At 40.8% G+C, this 16,207-nt stretch overlaps 1 protein-coding gene across 3 annotated transcripts in view; it reads right to left on the bottom strand.

Annotated features, from left to right (window-relative positions):
• Window positions 1–4,896: 4,896 nt before the first annotated feature.
• Window positions 4,897–16,207, bottom strand: part of TYK2 (tyrosine kinase 2) — a 62,740-nt gene continuing 51,429 nt past the window's right edge. The window contains exons 19-25 of one of the 3 annotated variants that reach the window (XR_016272393.1): window positions 14,484–14,676; window positions 11,377–11,495; window positions 10,901–11,073; window positions 10,052–10,169; window positions 9,478–9,588; window positions 7,418–8,666; window positions 4,897–5,340 (exon numbers count right to left, since the gene is read on the bottom strand). Coding sequence is in view for 1 of the 3 variants with exons in the window: in XM_089487154.1 (XP_089343280.1) it covers window positions 8,532–8,666; window positions 9,478–9,588; window positions 10,052–10,169; window positions 10,901–11,073; window positions 11,377–11,495; window positions 14,484–14,676 (849 nt within the window). In the remaining 2 variants the exon portion in view is untranslated. Of the gene's footprint in view, window positions 8,667–9,477; window positions 9,589–10,051; window positions 10,170–10,900; window positions 11,074–11,376; window positions 11,496–14,483; window positions 14,677–16,207 lie in introns of all 3 variants that reach the window. The other 2 variants (XR_016272394.1, XM_089487154.1) reach the window with 2 other exon arrangements.

Raw genomic sequence — 16,207 nt, 5'->3', positions numbered from 1 at the left:
GCCCATTGGTGCACAGAAGCCCCGCCCACAGCCCTGGATGGCCGTTAGTGCACAGAGACTCCGCCCACAGTCCTTGCATGGCCGTTAGCCCCCGTCGACCAATCAGCGGGCAGTATGCAAATTAGGCCTTTCACGAGGCGGCGGCTGCTCTCTCCTCTCCTGTGGGAAACCGCGTTAATAATAACAATACAGTAATCCGCTTTAGCACCGCTTTAACTGCCACGGCTCTTCATCACTCGATTTGTAATTTTGTGGTGGCGCCAAGACACTTTCTCTCTCTCTCTCTCTGACAGAGAAGGCTAAACGCCTCAAGTCACACACAAAAGTTGAAAATAAGTAAATAAATAAAACACACTGCAAAAATGATAATAATAATACTTTATTAAATCAATAAATAAAAGGCACAGCAGAAATAATTCACTTTGAGGCAGCTTTAACTGCCCTGATTCAATGCTAGGGAATGCTGGGAATTGCAGTTTATTGTGGCACCAGAGCTCTGACAGAGAAGGCTAAATACCTCACACAAAGGTCCTAAATAAAATCAATAAAACACTGCAGAAATAATAATAATAATAATAATAATAATAATAATAATATATCATTATTATTAAATACAGTTAGATAATAATTTATATAATTTTTAATAATAATAATAATTTATAAAGCGCTGCAGGTTTACACAGAGCTGTACATAAAATAGAAAATGAATAAATTAAAATAGAACAAAATGAAATACAGTAGAACATAAAATGGTGTACATTCTAGAAAATGGAATATAATCCAGTTTGAGGCAGCTTTAACTGCCCTGGCTCAATGCTAGGGAATCTTAGGAATTGTAGTTTATTCTAGCACCAAAGCTCTCTTGACAGAGAATGCCTCACAAAACTGCACTTCCCAGAGAGCGCTCTGGTGCCACAATGAACTACAATTCCCAGGATTCCATAGCACTGAGCCAGAGCAATTAAAACAGCCTCAAACGGGGTTATTTCTGCAGTGTGTTTTGGACCATAGTTACCAATCCCAGAATTGCTCCATAACATGCAATGGTTTTGAAAGCGGTGTCAAACTGAATTATTTTTGCAGTGCGGATGCACCTTTGTCTAGTTTCAAGTCGTGATATTTGGGAAGATTTGTTCAGAAGGGGTTTGCCATGGCCATCCTCTGAGGCTGAGAGAGTGTGACTTGCCCATGGTCACCCAGTGGGTTTATATGGCCTAGCAGGGATTCAAACCCTGGTCTCCAGAGTCATACTCCAACACCCAAACCACTAAGGCCATGCTGCCCCTGTACTGAGATTTTATTTTATAGCACGATAGTACTCCGAAAGTAAGGGGCAGTGTGGTGTAGTGGTTTGAATGCTGGACTACGACTCTGGCAGACCAGGGTTCGAATCCCCGCTCGAGCAGAAAAACTCACTGGGTGACACACTCTCACACAAGTCACACTCTCTCCGCCTGAGACAAGGTGACAAGGTAACAGCAAAGGAGGACAAGGTGCCACAACATGTAAGCCTTTCAAGAACAATGTAGAACAGAAACACTCATATAAATTCATTTCTTATGGTTCATTTATAGCTATATGGCATAGCTAGACCCAAAACACACTTCAGAAATAATCCAGTTTGCGATCACTTTAACTGCCCTGGCTCAATGCTAGGGAATTCTGGGAACTGTAGTTTTGTGAGACATTTAGCCTTCTCTGTCAGAGAGCGAGCTCTGGTGCCACAATAAACCACAATTCCCAGGATTCCCTAGCACTGAGCCAGGGCAGTTAAAGCAGTCTCAAACTAGATTATTTCCGCAGTGTATTGTGGACCATAAAGGAATCTTGAGCTCTGGGGGCGAATCATGTTTGCTGCTGCTCTGAGGAAAAACATATGTATTTCGAAAGATCCAGACTGTGCCTCTATTTGTTGTGAAGACGGCAATTTCTCCAAAGGGAACAGAAATCGTGGCGCTACTTAATGGGCTTCTTGGTCATGCTCAAAATGGTGGAAATTTTGGAATTCCTCCGACCTGGACAGAAGGCTGAAATTGAGGACATGGCCTGGAAAAGGAGGACCTCTTTGATTCCCAGCTCAGCCAGGGAAACTTCTCTCTCTCTGAATTTAATCTGTGTATAGTATTCACTGTAATTGTGTAGAATTTAAGCCTTAGCCCTTTCTGCAGATGTAGAAAGGAAAACATGCCAGCAGCATGCTACTCAGCCACTAGGCTGACTGACAAGTGACAGCATTTTAATGTTAACCAAAATTATGTAACGCCAATGAGCCATGCTGGCCTGTATTTATTTTGGTGCATGCTATTTCCTGCTGATTCATAATGCACACTCCTCCCATTTTTAAAAAAACTGTAATTCTGTTATATCCCGTGGCTACTGTGCTTGGATAGTTTCCTAAATGTTTTGTTGTTGTTAACTGCCCTTGAGTTGACTTCAACTGATGGCAGCCCTGTGGATGAGAGATCTCCAAGACCCCATTCTCCACTGCTCTGCTTAGTTCTTATAAACCCATAGCCGTCACCTCCCTAATAAGAGTCGATCAATTTAGCATGCTGTCTTCCTCGCTTTCTACTTCCCTCCACGTTTCCTAGCATTACTTTTTCCAATGAGTCCTGCCTTCTTATGATGTGTCTGAAGTACGACAGCCTCAGCTTGGTCATCTTGGCTTCCAGGGAAATGTCTGGCTTGACCTAGGACCCTTTTGTTTGTCTTTTTGTCCATGGGATCCTCAGCACCTTTCTCCAGCACATCTCAAATGAATTGATTTTCTTCCTGTCTTCTTTCCTAACTGTCCAGCTCTCACATCCTTACATGATGTTTTTATCCACTGATATTTTTATCCATGGTAATAGGGAAATCAATGACTTATACGATTCTAACTTTTGTGTTCAGTTGTATGGTCAGCCCTCCATAGCCATGGATTTTTCTTATCCACAGATTCAAGCATCTACGGCTTGAGAATATTTTAGAAAGATATAAATTCCAAAAAGCAAACCTTGATTTTGCCATTTTAATAAGCGATACCATTTTACTATGCCACTATATATAATGGTATTTGAGCATCCAAGGATTTTGGTATCCACAGAGGGTCCTGGAACCAAATCTCAGCGGATACCAAAGGCCCACTGCATATCTTAGCATTTTTGGATCTTTTCTAGTTCTTTCATAGTCACTCTTCCCAGTCAAATCTTCTTCTGATTTCCTGGCTGCAGTCCCTGTTTCTATCAATGTTTGATTCCAGGTATGAGAACTCTTTTACTACTTCTGATGCTTAACGTTTAAAATATGCCTTGTGCAGGAGCCATTTTCTTCTTAGTAAGGAAGGGGTATAATGTTAATAGTGTTAATAGCAGCTTTCTTGGATGAGACCAAAAAAGACACATCTACTCCAGCACCTCATTTCCTGCATTGGCTAGCCTTTTGGAAGCCCAAATGGTGAAACCTTAAGGGGAAAAAAACCCCAAGCAGCTGGACAACCCCTCAGTGCTTCACAATGCAGCTCTTCCTCCTCCCATCCTTCAGTTGACACACTTTCCATATTACCTTCCCTTTCCCCAGACATTCTCTTAGCATTTCTATCCCTTTCTGACCTGGCATCTTTTTTATACAGTTCTCTTCCTTGTAATTCTTCCCTCCCAGCTGATTTGCCATTCCATCCTAAAGGTTCAGGGAGCTTAAGACCCCTTCCTTGTTAGTCTGGGGTTCCCATCAGCCCTAGCCAACACAGCCAATAGTGTGGGATGTTGAGATTTGCAAAACATTTGAAGGATTCCATGTTTCCCATCCCCGCTTTATCTACATTTTCCAATTCAGTCTGGCTGTCAAGAAACATTTGCCTTATCTAAAACTGCAGAAGCTGTTCAGGTGGAAACTTCATTTTCTGACTGATGACATATCTTAATATGTTTAAACCAAAAGCATTAGTTCCATAAGTAAAAGCTGGCCATTCTAGGCAGTTTCAGACACTTACCAAAGATACATAAATTACAAATGACATCTTATGACAACTTAAAAGCCTAATGGATTTATTATGGCACAAGCTTTCTTAGATTAGAGTCCACGTCACTGAGATCTAATGAATTAGATATATAGCCACTGAAAGCTTAAGCTATAATAAATCTGCTAGTCTTTCAGGTGCTACAAAATCTGGAAGACTACAAGTTTAAATATTTTAACAACATAAATGAGCTCATGTACAAGCTCTTGCAATGGAGGATACCACTTTTGGCTGTACATTCTACAAGGCAGAATTCAAAGATATATTAGTCTGTAGAATCAGTATGTAGAGCAATCTTGCAGCATCTTTGAGATTAACTGAAAGAAGTTGGCAGCATGAGCTTTCGTAGACTCAGTCTACTTCCGAAGTCTACGAAAACTCATGCTGCCAACTTCTTTATTTCAGTTAGTCTCAAAGGTGCTACAAGATCGCTCTACATACTGATTCTACAGGGCAGAATTCAAAGCCATAACTGTGTTAATCTGGAAAATCAGTACGCGAAAAGCATCTTTGACACAAAGATCAATATCACACTACACTGTTATAGCACTACTGTACTATTCTACTCTAACTGCTGTGGCTGCCTTCTCTGGGATTCTGGGTTTTATAGTTTAGTGAGGCCTAATAGCTCTCTGGCTGAGCATTTTAAATGCTCCCCACTAAACTGCAAATCCCACAATTCCACAGGAGACAGCCATAGTGGTCAAAATGGAATAATGCCACTCTAACAATGTAGTGCGATACTGTTCTAACTTCTTCCGAAATCTCTGAAAGCTCATGCTACCAGCTTCTTTCTTTCAATTTATTTCAAAGTTGCTACAAGATCCCATTGCATTCTACAAGGCAGTTTTCTAGCACCAGTAGAAATAGCTGGCAATCCACAAAACTCCACAGAGCCATGAAAAGTTACATGGTGTTTATTTAAAGAAAATTTATAGAATATTAGCACAGTATTGTATTACACATAGTTGACTCTAGCTACTGCTAGACTAGAACAGAGTACATTCACATTACAGGTTTCCATGAATGAATTTCCTCAAACACATTCTCACACATGTATAGACTCACTCCCTCTCTCTCTCTTGCACATGCACACAGACACGCACACAGCAGCTTTGGACACAAGATAAAGCAAGGGAGGCTGAGCTGAAGCTTGCCCATGCTTCTGGGGAGGGAGGAGTCCTTGCCTCCATTCTTCAGTGCAGTTCCAGATACAAAAAGGCACAATGCTGTGAAGTTTTCCAGCTTAGCTCTGTAGGCCAGAAGTAACTTGGCAGCTAAGACAGGTGGCACTGTTCCATACTCCAGAGACAGGGCTAGTAGTGCAGGCTCGGGATGCCATTCTGTACCCAGAAATAAAATGTACAGGGGAGGGGAAGAGAAGACTAGTTGAAAGAAATATACCTACAGGTGGTCATGCAGTCCTCCAAAAGAATAAATGTGATTAACACCAAGAACTTTGTAAACATCTATTCATCTTTTATATCAACTGTTTCAATAGACTTGCAAAACTGAAAGAAGTCTTTCTAGAATTAACAGTCCATGTAACAACCACCTTTTTATGTTTTAGTACAAAAACCTCAAAGGTTAACATGCAAAGAGAGCTTGGGTTTGTCCCTACACAAAGTATTTGTCTCCTTTAAACACTGATCCACACCAAACCCATTGCAAACTGCTACCTGCCAAGAACCATGGGGATAGTGGAGGGCACTGCTGCTCAACATAAACAGCTCTTAAGACTGCCCTCTTATGAACACATAGTTACAGAAAACCCTAAAAAATGAGTTAAGCAAGCAGGCATAAGATGTGCAGGATGGCTTTCTTTTGGTGCTTACAAAATTAGTTTTATAGGTCTGGATTCTGGTGTGTGTTGGCCAGGAAGGGGTGGGAGCTGAAATGGTAGCAAACCACTATTAGATGCTATTGATTGACTTTACTAAGGTCTTGGGGCAAAATACATTCAAAACATAAGTGTCCCACTTGCAGTTTATGTACTATTCTAATATGTATTTTGACTCTCAACCCTGAAGAGTTTCAAAGCTATGTTTATGCAGTCAAGCTATATCGAGTGAGAGAGGTAGCGATCCTACAGTTTTTTCTGATAGTTTGTATGCAGCGTTGCCAGGTGCCCTTCTTAAAAATCCAAGCAGTACTACAAGTTCCCTTACCATATTTAGTAGGCATTAAACATCATATCCAGAGAATAAATATGCAACCTCTCCCTCTAATTCTTTCATTTGGTACTCAAGAGCTGCATGTCAGCACATATACCAACCAAGAGTTCAAAGGATTAAACTGTTTGGGTAAAAATGGGCAATAAGCTCAAGACGACTCCTAGCTTTTCATGCGTTCCCTTTCTTAAACTCAAGTGGCCCTCAACCAAGTGGACACTTGGAAACAATACCAAGCCTCTGAAGAACTGAAGCATACAACTGGCATTCACAGCACAATTAACGCATGTGCAATTTTTAACCACCTGTGTTTGTCATTCCTTAATATTTGATCAATCTTCTCAGAAAAAGAACAGAAAAGAAACACTAAGTGAATTCTTACAGTACCCTTTAGTGACATAATGAGCCTTTTGTGGGAGATATTTCTCAAAAACTAACCTTCTCCAAGGAAAAACAGTCTAGGACAAAGCTCATCAATTGCCTGCCATTTCAAATTCACAAAAAAAGAAGTCAAGACCAATCCTCAGTTATGGAGAGGAGATAAGTGACCAAGACTCAGGTTAATAGGGATGCATCTGCACTGCAGAAATAATCCAGTTTGACACCATTTTAACTGTCAGTGTTAGGGAATTCTGGGTCTTGTAGTTTGTTGTGACACCTAAGCTCACAAAATGTCTCACAAATGTTTCACAAAACTACAGTTCCCAGGGTTCCATAGCACTGAGTCATGGCAGTTAAAGTAGTGTCAAACTGGATTATTTCTACAGTGCAGACGCAGCCAAAGGCAGGAAACAGTACTGAAGGTGTACTGGTTGGGGGGGGGGGAGGCAACAAAATCTAGAACCTGCAACAATTTGCTGAGATTTCAAAAACTGAGCTAGCTGTATTCAAAGCAGGCTTGACAAAAAATGAAGTACCGAGGTACTTGGAACAAGTGGAATGAAAACAAGAGCTCCTGGGACTTAGGAAGCAAGAAAACATTTAAAAAACAGAATAGATAAAAGACAATCATGATCAATCTGAGCTGTAGATGGCACCTGTTTTTTCCAAAATGCTGGCTTACCAGCTGGATCAATACTTACAGACAAGTCAAAACTTGATTACATTTTGCTACATAAAATATGGTTATTGGGCAACAGCAACTAAGTCTTTGGCCAAAGGCATTATCATTACTTATGTTCATTTTCAATATGATTTAAGGCTTGTAGCTTTCTTTCCCCCACCCACTTCAACTTCAAAAGACACACACCTCAAAGTTTCTGGATGGCAAGAGCACGGTATAGGAAGGTGCTGAAGAGTTTTGGTATTGGTTGGTGATTCCAGACCAACAACACGATGGAGAATGGTTTGTACAAAACAAAACAAAAAGAGCAAGTCCATTTATGTCATCTAAAAAGCAGTGAGCTCTGAGAAAGTTCATAGAGAAGGAGGAAACTGATGCCTGGGGTGAATTCTCCTAAGTGGAGAGGTATTTCTGAACAAAGCAGAGTATCTTCTTCAGCCGTCATGGGGTAGCATTTTGCAGTGAATCCATAACTGCAATATGGGGATAAAAGTTACAATCAGATATTCACCTCTCTAGCATCGAATCAGCTGAGAGCACCTCTGGTTCCACAGCAGACATCTAATAGATAGACAAATGTCTACTCCAAAGGCAAAGTGCAAAGATGGCTATACCATGGGTGGAGGATGGTGGCATCTCAGAGATTTAAGAGCTCTGAAATACCTAAAAACTAGGTGCAAAAGCTAGTTCATACGTTTTTGTGAGTCCAAAGCATTTCCTTTGAATGAAAGGATTAAAGGCAAGTCTCAGAAAAGCACCTTTCCTTGGAAAACAGATTCAAGGAAAGGGACAGATAGTCTCATGATTATTAAACAGAGGCAGCACTAAATATTCTGCTTGCTACATATCCAGTCCAAGAGAGGAATCTTCTGTAACAAGTTATATCCAGGCTCTCTTCTCAATGACCTTTTCATCCAAGCTGCATATCTTCTGCAGCAAACCATAAAACTGTTTGAAGAAGCTGAGGTATTCACTCACTTTCCTGCACTCGGACATCTGGACCACTAAGACTAAGGGTGGGTAGAGTAGCAGAGATTGTTTCATAAGCACAAGCTACCTGTGTTCAGGAAGAAAAACTGGATGGGTGTTCCCATGAACTTCATCACATTTGAGGATGTGTGAGAGGCAAAGCCTGACAAAGCAGGAGCGTTCTTCACTGGCTCTAGACAGCAAAATGACATTAAGTCAGAATTGCAAGGCATGTCAATACTTGGAAGCAGCTTCCATGGCACTGTGGCTTTCCAGGCACACATAGTGCATATCAGAGTATGGTCTTTGGTTGAGAACCTCAGCATCTTGCTCAACACACATTGAAAACAGATGGGGCCTGGGCCCTGTACTTTTCATGGAAGGCTTTCAAGATGGGTACAAGGTTTGTGAAGGATGGGCGGAATGAAGACTCCAGTTCCCAACAGTTCTTCATCAGACGGTAAATCTGTGGAAGCAAGCACAGGTTTAGAATAGAACCGTTACATGGAATAAAGAAGAGAAAGCTAGCATAGAAAGAATAGTCTGTAGGCCCACAATGCAATTGTGTTGCTGAAACAAAGGAGCTTGGCCCCATCAGTCGTATGGATGGCACCTTACAAAATATTCAAAGCTACTTGGAGGATAGGACATTTACACATCCTAACAATTACATTAAGGAATAAATGACAATCGAACCATTCCACGGTCAACATTCTTGCAGCCATAAGAACTGGGCAACAATCAGACAATGTAATTCTAATATATCTCCATTTCAGGATTCCTACAGTATTAACTGCAACAGGGCTAAATAAGTACATTTAATTGTTACATGCCACATACAGAAAACCACAACTCAGATATAATGTTCAAGCCTTCATTCTTAAAAGCCAACATTTCCAGCATTTTCTGTTCATATCAAGGAAGCAGCTTGTGACAAACTGGGAACATATTGAGATTTTTGCCCATATTTTGCCCATATACAAAGAGAACCTGTAGCATCTTTGTCCTGTTAGTCTAAAATATCAGGATGCAAAGGGATCTTGTAGTATCTTTGAGACTAAGCTAAACAAGTTTCAAGAGCATTTATGGGAAGATTTCACTACTTCAGATAAAGTAGGCTCCTCCCTAAAATGCTTCAGTCGTATTAGCCAGTTAGCTATCAATGCAACACAGAACTGTTATCTTGCTTATTGCTACAGAGTAACAACCTTTGAAACATATACTGTATCCTGTTCTGTAGTTGATATAATAAAGACAGAAAACAGAACCAGACTCACCTCACCAGGACAGTCTTTTGGCATGGGAAGCCTTTTCCCTCTATCCAGCAACTCTATAAGTCTCAGTACTGTCATTTGACCGTGGATTGTTCCAATCATCTCAATGAATTTCTAATGCAAGACGGAGAAATCTATAGTAAGTGCTTGGAAAGAAGGCATAAAGATACCACATGTTACGTGTACCTTGTTTTTCAAGGGTTATGAAAATGCATATAGCACAAGCTTTCTTTCTTCCAGGCATCAATACTAATCGAGACTGTAGGAAACAAACTAGGATAAGGTAGGTATTTTTTAACCCTTGAACAAATTGGTGTATATTGTAAAAAACAAAAACAAAAAAACAGCCAGCACATGTATGGTGTATGTGCCAATCATAGTTGGCTAAACAACGAGCACTGTATGAAGCACATTGGGCAACTAAACTACAGTTGAAGGAGCACATCCAATGCCTTGGAGTACAGTTATCCAGAGAGATGCACTTAGGACTCAGAAACATACTAAGATCACTTCACAACCCTTGGCATTGTTAAGCAAACATTTATCACCCTCTTGTATCCCCAGTGATTGTACTCACCGCTGGAGGGCTCTGACTAGAATCACACCGTGTCAGGAGTTCATATAATGTTACACCGAAGGACCAGACATCAGAGGTGTAGTAGAATTTACAGTCCTTCAGGCACTCCACAGCATACCTGCAGCACATAGAAAAGAGCCAAAGAGCACAGATGAATTGCTAATAAAAAGCCATAAAAGCTGCCTTGCTGGATCAGAGCAAAGTCCATCTAGTCTGGAAATCTGTCTCCAACAGCAACCAATCAGGTGTTTCTGAAAACCTCACAGAGCAGCATAGTCATCAGGCCCTTCTGTTTATCCCTGGTGGGACACACCACAGCACTGCATCATCTCTGGAAAACAGGCATTCCATGTAATAGTCATAGCTTATAAAAACATGAATATTGCCTTGCTGAACTAGACCAAGTTCTACATAGTCTAGCCAAGACAGATTCTTTGGAAAGCATCTGCATTTTATCTGTGTTTGTACGCTGTAAGCCTAGAGCCCTTCTTTTTCAAGGCATAAGCCACAGAAGCTTGAAACTGTTGCCACTCACGTTAGAAGAATATCAATCATTTCCAGACAAGCTGGCAACATTCAGTCAGAGGAAAGGGTAATAAGGGTTATCTGAGTATATAAAGGCATATAGTTCCTAAAGACCTTACTTTTTGCTCTTACGTTTCATAGCTCAAGATGTTTCCTTATCATTCAGAATATTTTGCCGCTCTTCCCACTGAAGCTTTCCAAATGCAGAACACATTGTGAACTTTGCCTCTGTTTTCAACATACGACATTGTCTAAATGAATGGGTTACAATGCAGTCTTCATACTCTTCAAATGTCTGTTAAGATTTTGTGACAGCTTACTTACCAAAATACAGGACTATCTCCATCTTCACAGACACGGTAATAGTCATGTCCCTCAGGGATAGCTTTGGCAAGCCCAAAGTCTCCTATCTTCACTACATTCTCATTCTCCAAAAGGACATTTCTGGCTGCAAGATCCCTATGGATGTAGCGCAAGGAATGGAGATAAGCCATCCCCTAAACAAACAAACAAACAATTTAAAACGGGTTACCTTCCTAACTCTGCAATTAAGAAGGCCAAAAAATCAGAAACTGGGATAAAATCAAAACAAGGAATCCTGAATCTCAGCACATGTTCTTCCAGTTGGGAGGAAAGTCCTCTCCCAGAGCCAAAGAACCATTTTTTATGCAGACCCCTACCCTTGTTTACCCATTAAGAGTCCTTTCAATCCCACACCAGGATACATGATCCCAAATATATTGTATTTTCTGGGTCTGTGCCCAAATTAATTTTTACATCTGCCGGCTGAGAGACATTACCTCACAAATCTGTTGGGCAAAGAGGAGAATGTGGGCCAGGCTGACATTGTGCTTGGGTAGGTAATCCCGCAGGCTCCCCAAAGGCACATATTCCATGATAAGTTGCACAACTTTTTCTCCTAGAATCAAACATTTTAGAAAATTATTTCTCTTGCTCCCAAAGAAGCACTGTTACTTGTCATGTACTTTATGTCATCTATCTTTTAAACCCCAAAATATATTATTATAGCGCACAAAAATATATTATGCTAGGGCCCATGCACCCACTGAGTGCCCCAGCCACCCTTCAAAGCCTTCTCATCCTGCATGTCATTTCTCCCCTCATGTCTTCAGCATGGCGTCTTACATATTTATTTATTTATTGTATTTATACCCTGATATTCAGCCAGAAAGGCTCTCAAGAAAGGCTTACAGATAGTTAATTAGACAGTTCCCTGCCCTCAGGTTTACAATCTAAAAAGATAGGACACAAAAGGAGAAGGGAAAGGCAGTGAGAAGGGGAATAAGTCCAGCTGTTCTTCTTTCCCTCTGAGGCCTGGACCATGGCAGGTGGACTAGAGGGAGGGCGTGTCTTCTTACTTGATGGATCTTGATGGATCTAGCTGGCCTTTCTCTCCCTCTGAGGCTGGATGAGATCAGATGGCAGAGAGGGAGGGATCTTCTTACTTACTTACTGGGGCTACCAATTTATCAATATGCCCTAGGGGCCTATAAGGAACAGCTGAAATTATCCCTCTGAGTATGCATGTCAGCATTTCATCTAGCACAGTGGTTTCCAAACTTGGATTTCCAGAGGTTAGTTTACTACTTTACTAATTTCTTGCCTGCATGGCCTATGATTAACAATTATGGGAGCTTCAGGGTTTGGCAACTACAATCAGAGAGCTAATGGGGATAGAGGGAGGCTATCACTTGGTACTCTATATAACATAGTCTGTTGTAGGGCTGCTGTATCCATTGTTTCTGTTCTTTGGGAGAATGTTTTTCTGAAAGGATTATAAGAACCCACGAGGCTGTGGTGAAGGTCCTGCCCCTTTGTTGCTGTTGTGTGTGCCTTCAAGTCGTTTCTGACTTATAGTGACCCTAAGGCAAACCTATCACTGAGTTTTCTTGGCTAGTTTCTTCAGAGGGGAGTTGCCATTGCCATCCTCTGAGGCTGAGAGAGTATGACATATCCAAGGTCACCCAGTGAATTTACATGACTGAGCCGACAGTGGAACACACTTTCTCAGAGAGTGGTTGAGTCTCCTTCCTTGGAGGTCTTTAAACAGAGGCTGGATGGCCATCTGTCGAGGATGCTTTGATTTAGATTTCCTGTATGGCAGGGCGTTGGACTGAATGGCCCTCTTCCAACTCTATGATTCTGTGAGCCAGGATTCAAACCCTGTTCCCCAGAGTCCTAGTCTAATGTTCAGTTCGCTACACCATGCAGGTTCTTCCCCTTTTCCCTTATTCCATCACTTTTCCCAACTAGATGTAATGTTCTGCCTAAATCTCCCCTGCACCACAAGTGATGACGAATTCCACAAATTCCACTGCTGCTACCAAGACTGAGGCTTTCCCTCATCCACAACTCTGCCACCAATGTAAGGACTGCCTCCTGTCACACTGCTGTGGTCACCAACTGTGGAAATCTATTAGATATCCTGAAGGTTGCTATGTAGGTTATTATGCAACTTCTCTACCCCCATTGGACATCGACTTTCTCTGTGCACTGCTGTCATCACAGGCACCATGTCTGAACCCAATCTTTGCTTCATTAACAGAAGCTGAACATAACAAAATAGATTAATACATCAATACATTTAAAACAAGTACTGTAGTTCACTTTCACTCTTCTTCTAGTTAATGCTGCTTCTTAATTGTTTTAAGTTTTTTAAAACAATTTTATCTTTTAAATTGTTTTTTATTCCTTTAATAAGCAATCTATTGTAATATTGTAACAATTTAATTCTATTTTAATGTACCACTTTTCTATGTTTTAATTGTACTGTTTGTTCTTTTAATATTGTGAGCTGCTCTGGGTCCCAGTTCTGGGGAAAGAGCAGGATACTACTACTATTACTACTACTACTACTACTAATAATAATAATAATACCCCACTCATTAATTCCTAAACTCTCAACACTCATCCTCATTAATTCACTCCACACTCCACTCTACAATCTCCCAAAATAACTGCCTATCACCAACCTTCTTCAAGTCCCTTCAGACTCTCAACATTCTCTCAACATTCCCCTCCTACCATCTCCTTACCTGATTACTTCTGTAGCACAATACATACACAACTAAATTACTTAATTCATAGAACAACATTTTTCACCAAAAGTCCATGACATTGCCCGCCTTGAATCCCATTGTGGAGAAAGGTGGAATATAAATCCTGGAAATCACAGGTAGTAAAAGGATAAGTGGGGAGGATGGGAGCTACAGTGGAAAAGACAGGTGGGCTGTTGGCAGGATTCCAGGAAGGGAGGTGCACAATGGATGTCACAATCGATGCTTGTGTTCAGGGGAGTAGGTGAGACAGAGAATGAATGGAAGAGAAAATTGATGGTTGACAGATGAGGGAAGGAAAGGAGGTGAGAGGAAAGGGGGTACCTTCCTACTTTTATTTTTTGCACTGCAAGATACCACTTACATAAATGTGGTAAGTTCCCTACAATTCATGGTATGCCATTTGTGACTCCCAAAAGGTTGCATGCCACCTCTCTTAGTGGGAATGGTGCCTGACAGCTAGCTACTAGATCAAAGGCATACATTATGGCTAAGCCTGAGCTGGCTATAAAAATCAAGGATTCTTGGAGTTCCAAGTCCAGTCACATACAGATGCAAGAATTCCTAAAAAACATTTCAAGCAGTTGTTCCCTGGACAGAAACAATGAATTACAAATACTGGAAGGGGAGCAGTACTGGGGAAGAGGTAAAAAAAAGATATGTTGCCCGATCTTCTGTTAAAGATAAACAGACCCTGTGAATTCTGGTAATAATTGAAAATGGAGTAGAAGAGAAGGTGTTTCCTCTGTAATCTTCCCTGCCTGAAAGCACCTCTATGCTAAGCCCCCTGACACCCAGGCCTTAAGGTGCCAACTCAGCAGAGCTCATACCTTGCTCACTGCAGCAGCCCTTGTACTTGACAATGTTCTCATGGTAGAGGGTTTTCAGGATCTCAATTTCCTTTTTCCAGCTAGTCAGCAGCTGTTGGCTGCAGCCTGATTTCAATGACTTCACTGCCACCATCTCCCCTGTGCCATCATTGGTGGGATCATAGCAATACAAGCTCACTTTGCCAAAGTGACCCTAGACAAATGAGAAAGAAGGAAACAACAAAGAGATGTGATATTTCAAAAGACAAACATTTTACTTTTATTTATGTTGGAGAGTTCACTGCTTGAATGGTTGTAATGGAAAAAGAAATGATCTCAAGAATGTTCCCATGTAGAAACAATCCTCTGCCACAGGCCAGTACAGAAATTAATCTGATGAAAAGATCACTTTTGCCCAGCATCCCAATCAGCACTAATGTAAGCCAAATAATAGATTTCACAGACAAGTATGAACTGAGAACATTTCACAGTAATAATGACAGAAGACCACTGCACATGTTTCCAACCCAGTGAAGAAATCCCTTAATAAACAGTAGGCATATAATTTATTATGGTAAAATAAACTTGATTAAACAAACATGGCAGTATTGCATTGGTGTTATCACCAAGTATTTTTAAGAATAAAGTTCCCTCAATAAAGAGCTTATCAGAACACACTGAAAATCATATCTACTTGTACCCTTTTTTGTTGTTGTTGTTCTGTTTTTCTACAGCTGACAGTGATTATATTTGTAATCACACTTCATAGCCCATACAACCTATTGCAATGTCTAGCACATTCAATCAATAAGATAATCAACACAATTTACCAAACAGATCGTACTACAGGGGCAGGATTGAGGGGAAGTTGACAGTGGGGAGAACACCTATAAAGTCATGTTGGGCAGCCATTCTCAGCCATGATGATTAATGGACACACAAACTTACCAATTATTCGGTGTGACACATGAACTGATAAATCAATGGTTTGTAATCAGCTAGCCAGAAAGAATAAAAACCAGCAAACCATAATTGGATATGATGTAAATACAAACTACTGTGAAATCTGCTGCTGCTCAGCCTCTGGAGACTACTGCCACTGATAGATTGGAATAATAAACTAGACCAAAAACTAAAGCATCCAAAACAGTTATAAATCATGGTTTGCCCAACAGTCTGGATGGTGAAATCAAAGTTTGCTTCTAATAGGTTCATTAGTATTGAAAAATACACATCTTCTCATCTTTTCACTCTCACTGTACAGATGATCAGACCTTGTCTACCTAATCAATCCAGTAAATACATGAGGCAGAAGCAGAAATACACCTGCTCTGCACATCCCCAAATGTCAACATGATCTCCTAGTGGCTGGACATTCAGCGTTACTCAAATGTAGGAATCCATGTGCATACATCTATACTGCACAGAGGTCTTCATACAAACTACAAGCATGCAACCACTTTGGCAAGGGCAAAACTAGTCAGGAATGGGATCCCATTCATAATTCATGTATTTATATGACTGATTGAATATCTCTTATGAAAGTCAAAACAACATGTCACACTCTCATCTATAACATGTTGAGTTGCAGGTGGACAAGGACTAAATGTTTGAATGCTTCCATATATAACATTCTCTGTAGGCATACAAACCAAGCATCTCCAAAGAATGTTCTGTGCTAGCTATTTCCTGACACACTAATTTTATATGTGCATCAATTTTAACAAGTGTGGAGCAGATTCAAA

Source organism: Sceloporus occidentalis, unplaced genomic scaffold, assembly GCF_023333645.1.
Source record: "Sceloporus occidentalis isolate IW3139 unplaced genomic scaffold, rSceOcc1.0.p SCAF_1, whole genome shotgun sequence".
Classification (NCBI taxonomy): Eukaryota; Metazoa; Chordata; class Lepidosauria; order Squamata; family Phrynosomatidae; genus Sceloporus; species Sceloporus occidentalis.
Note: the sequence above shows the minus strand (reverse complement) of the source record. Positions and strands in the feature narration are given on the sequence as shown.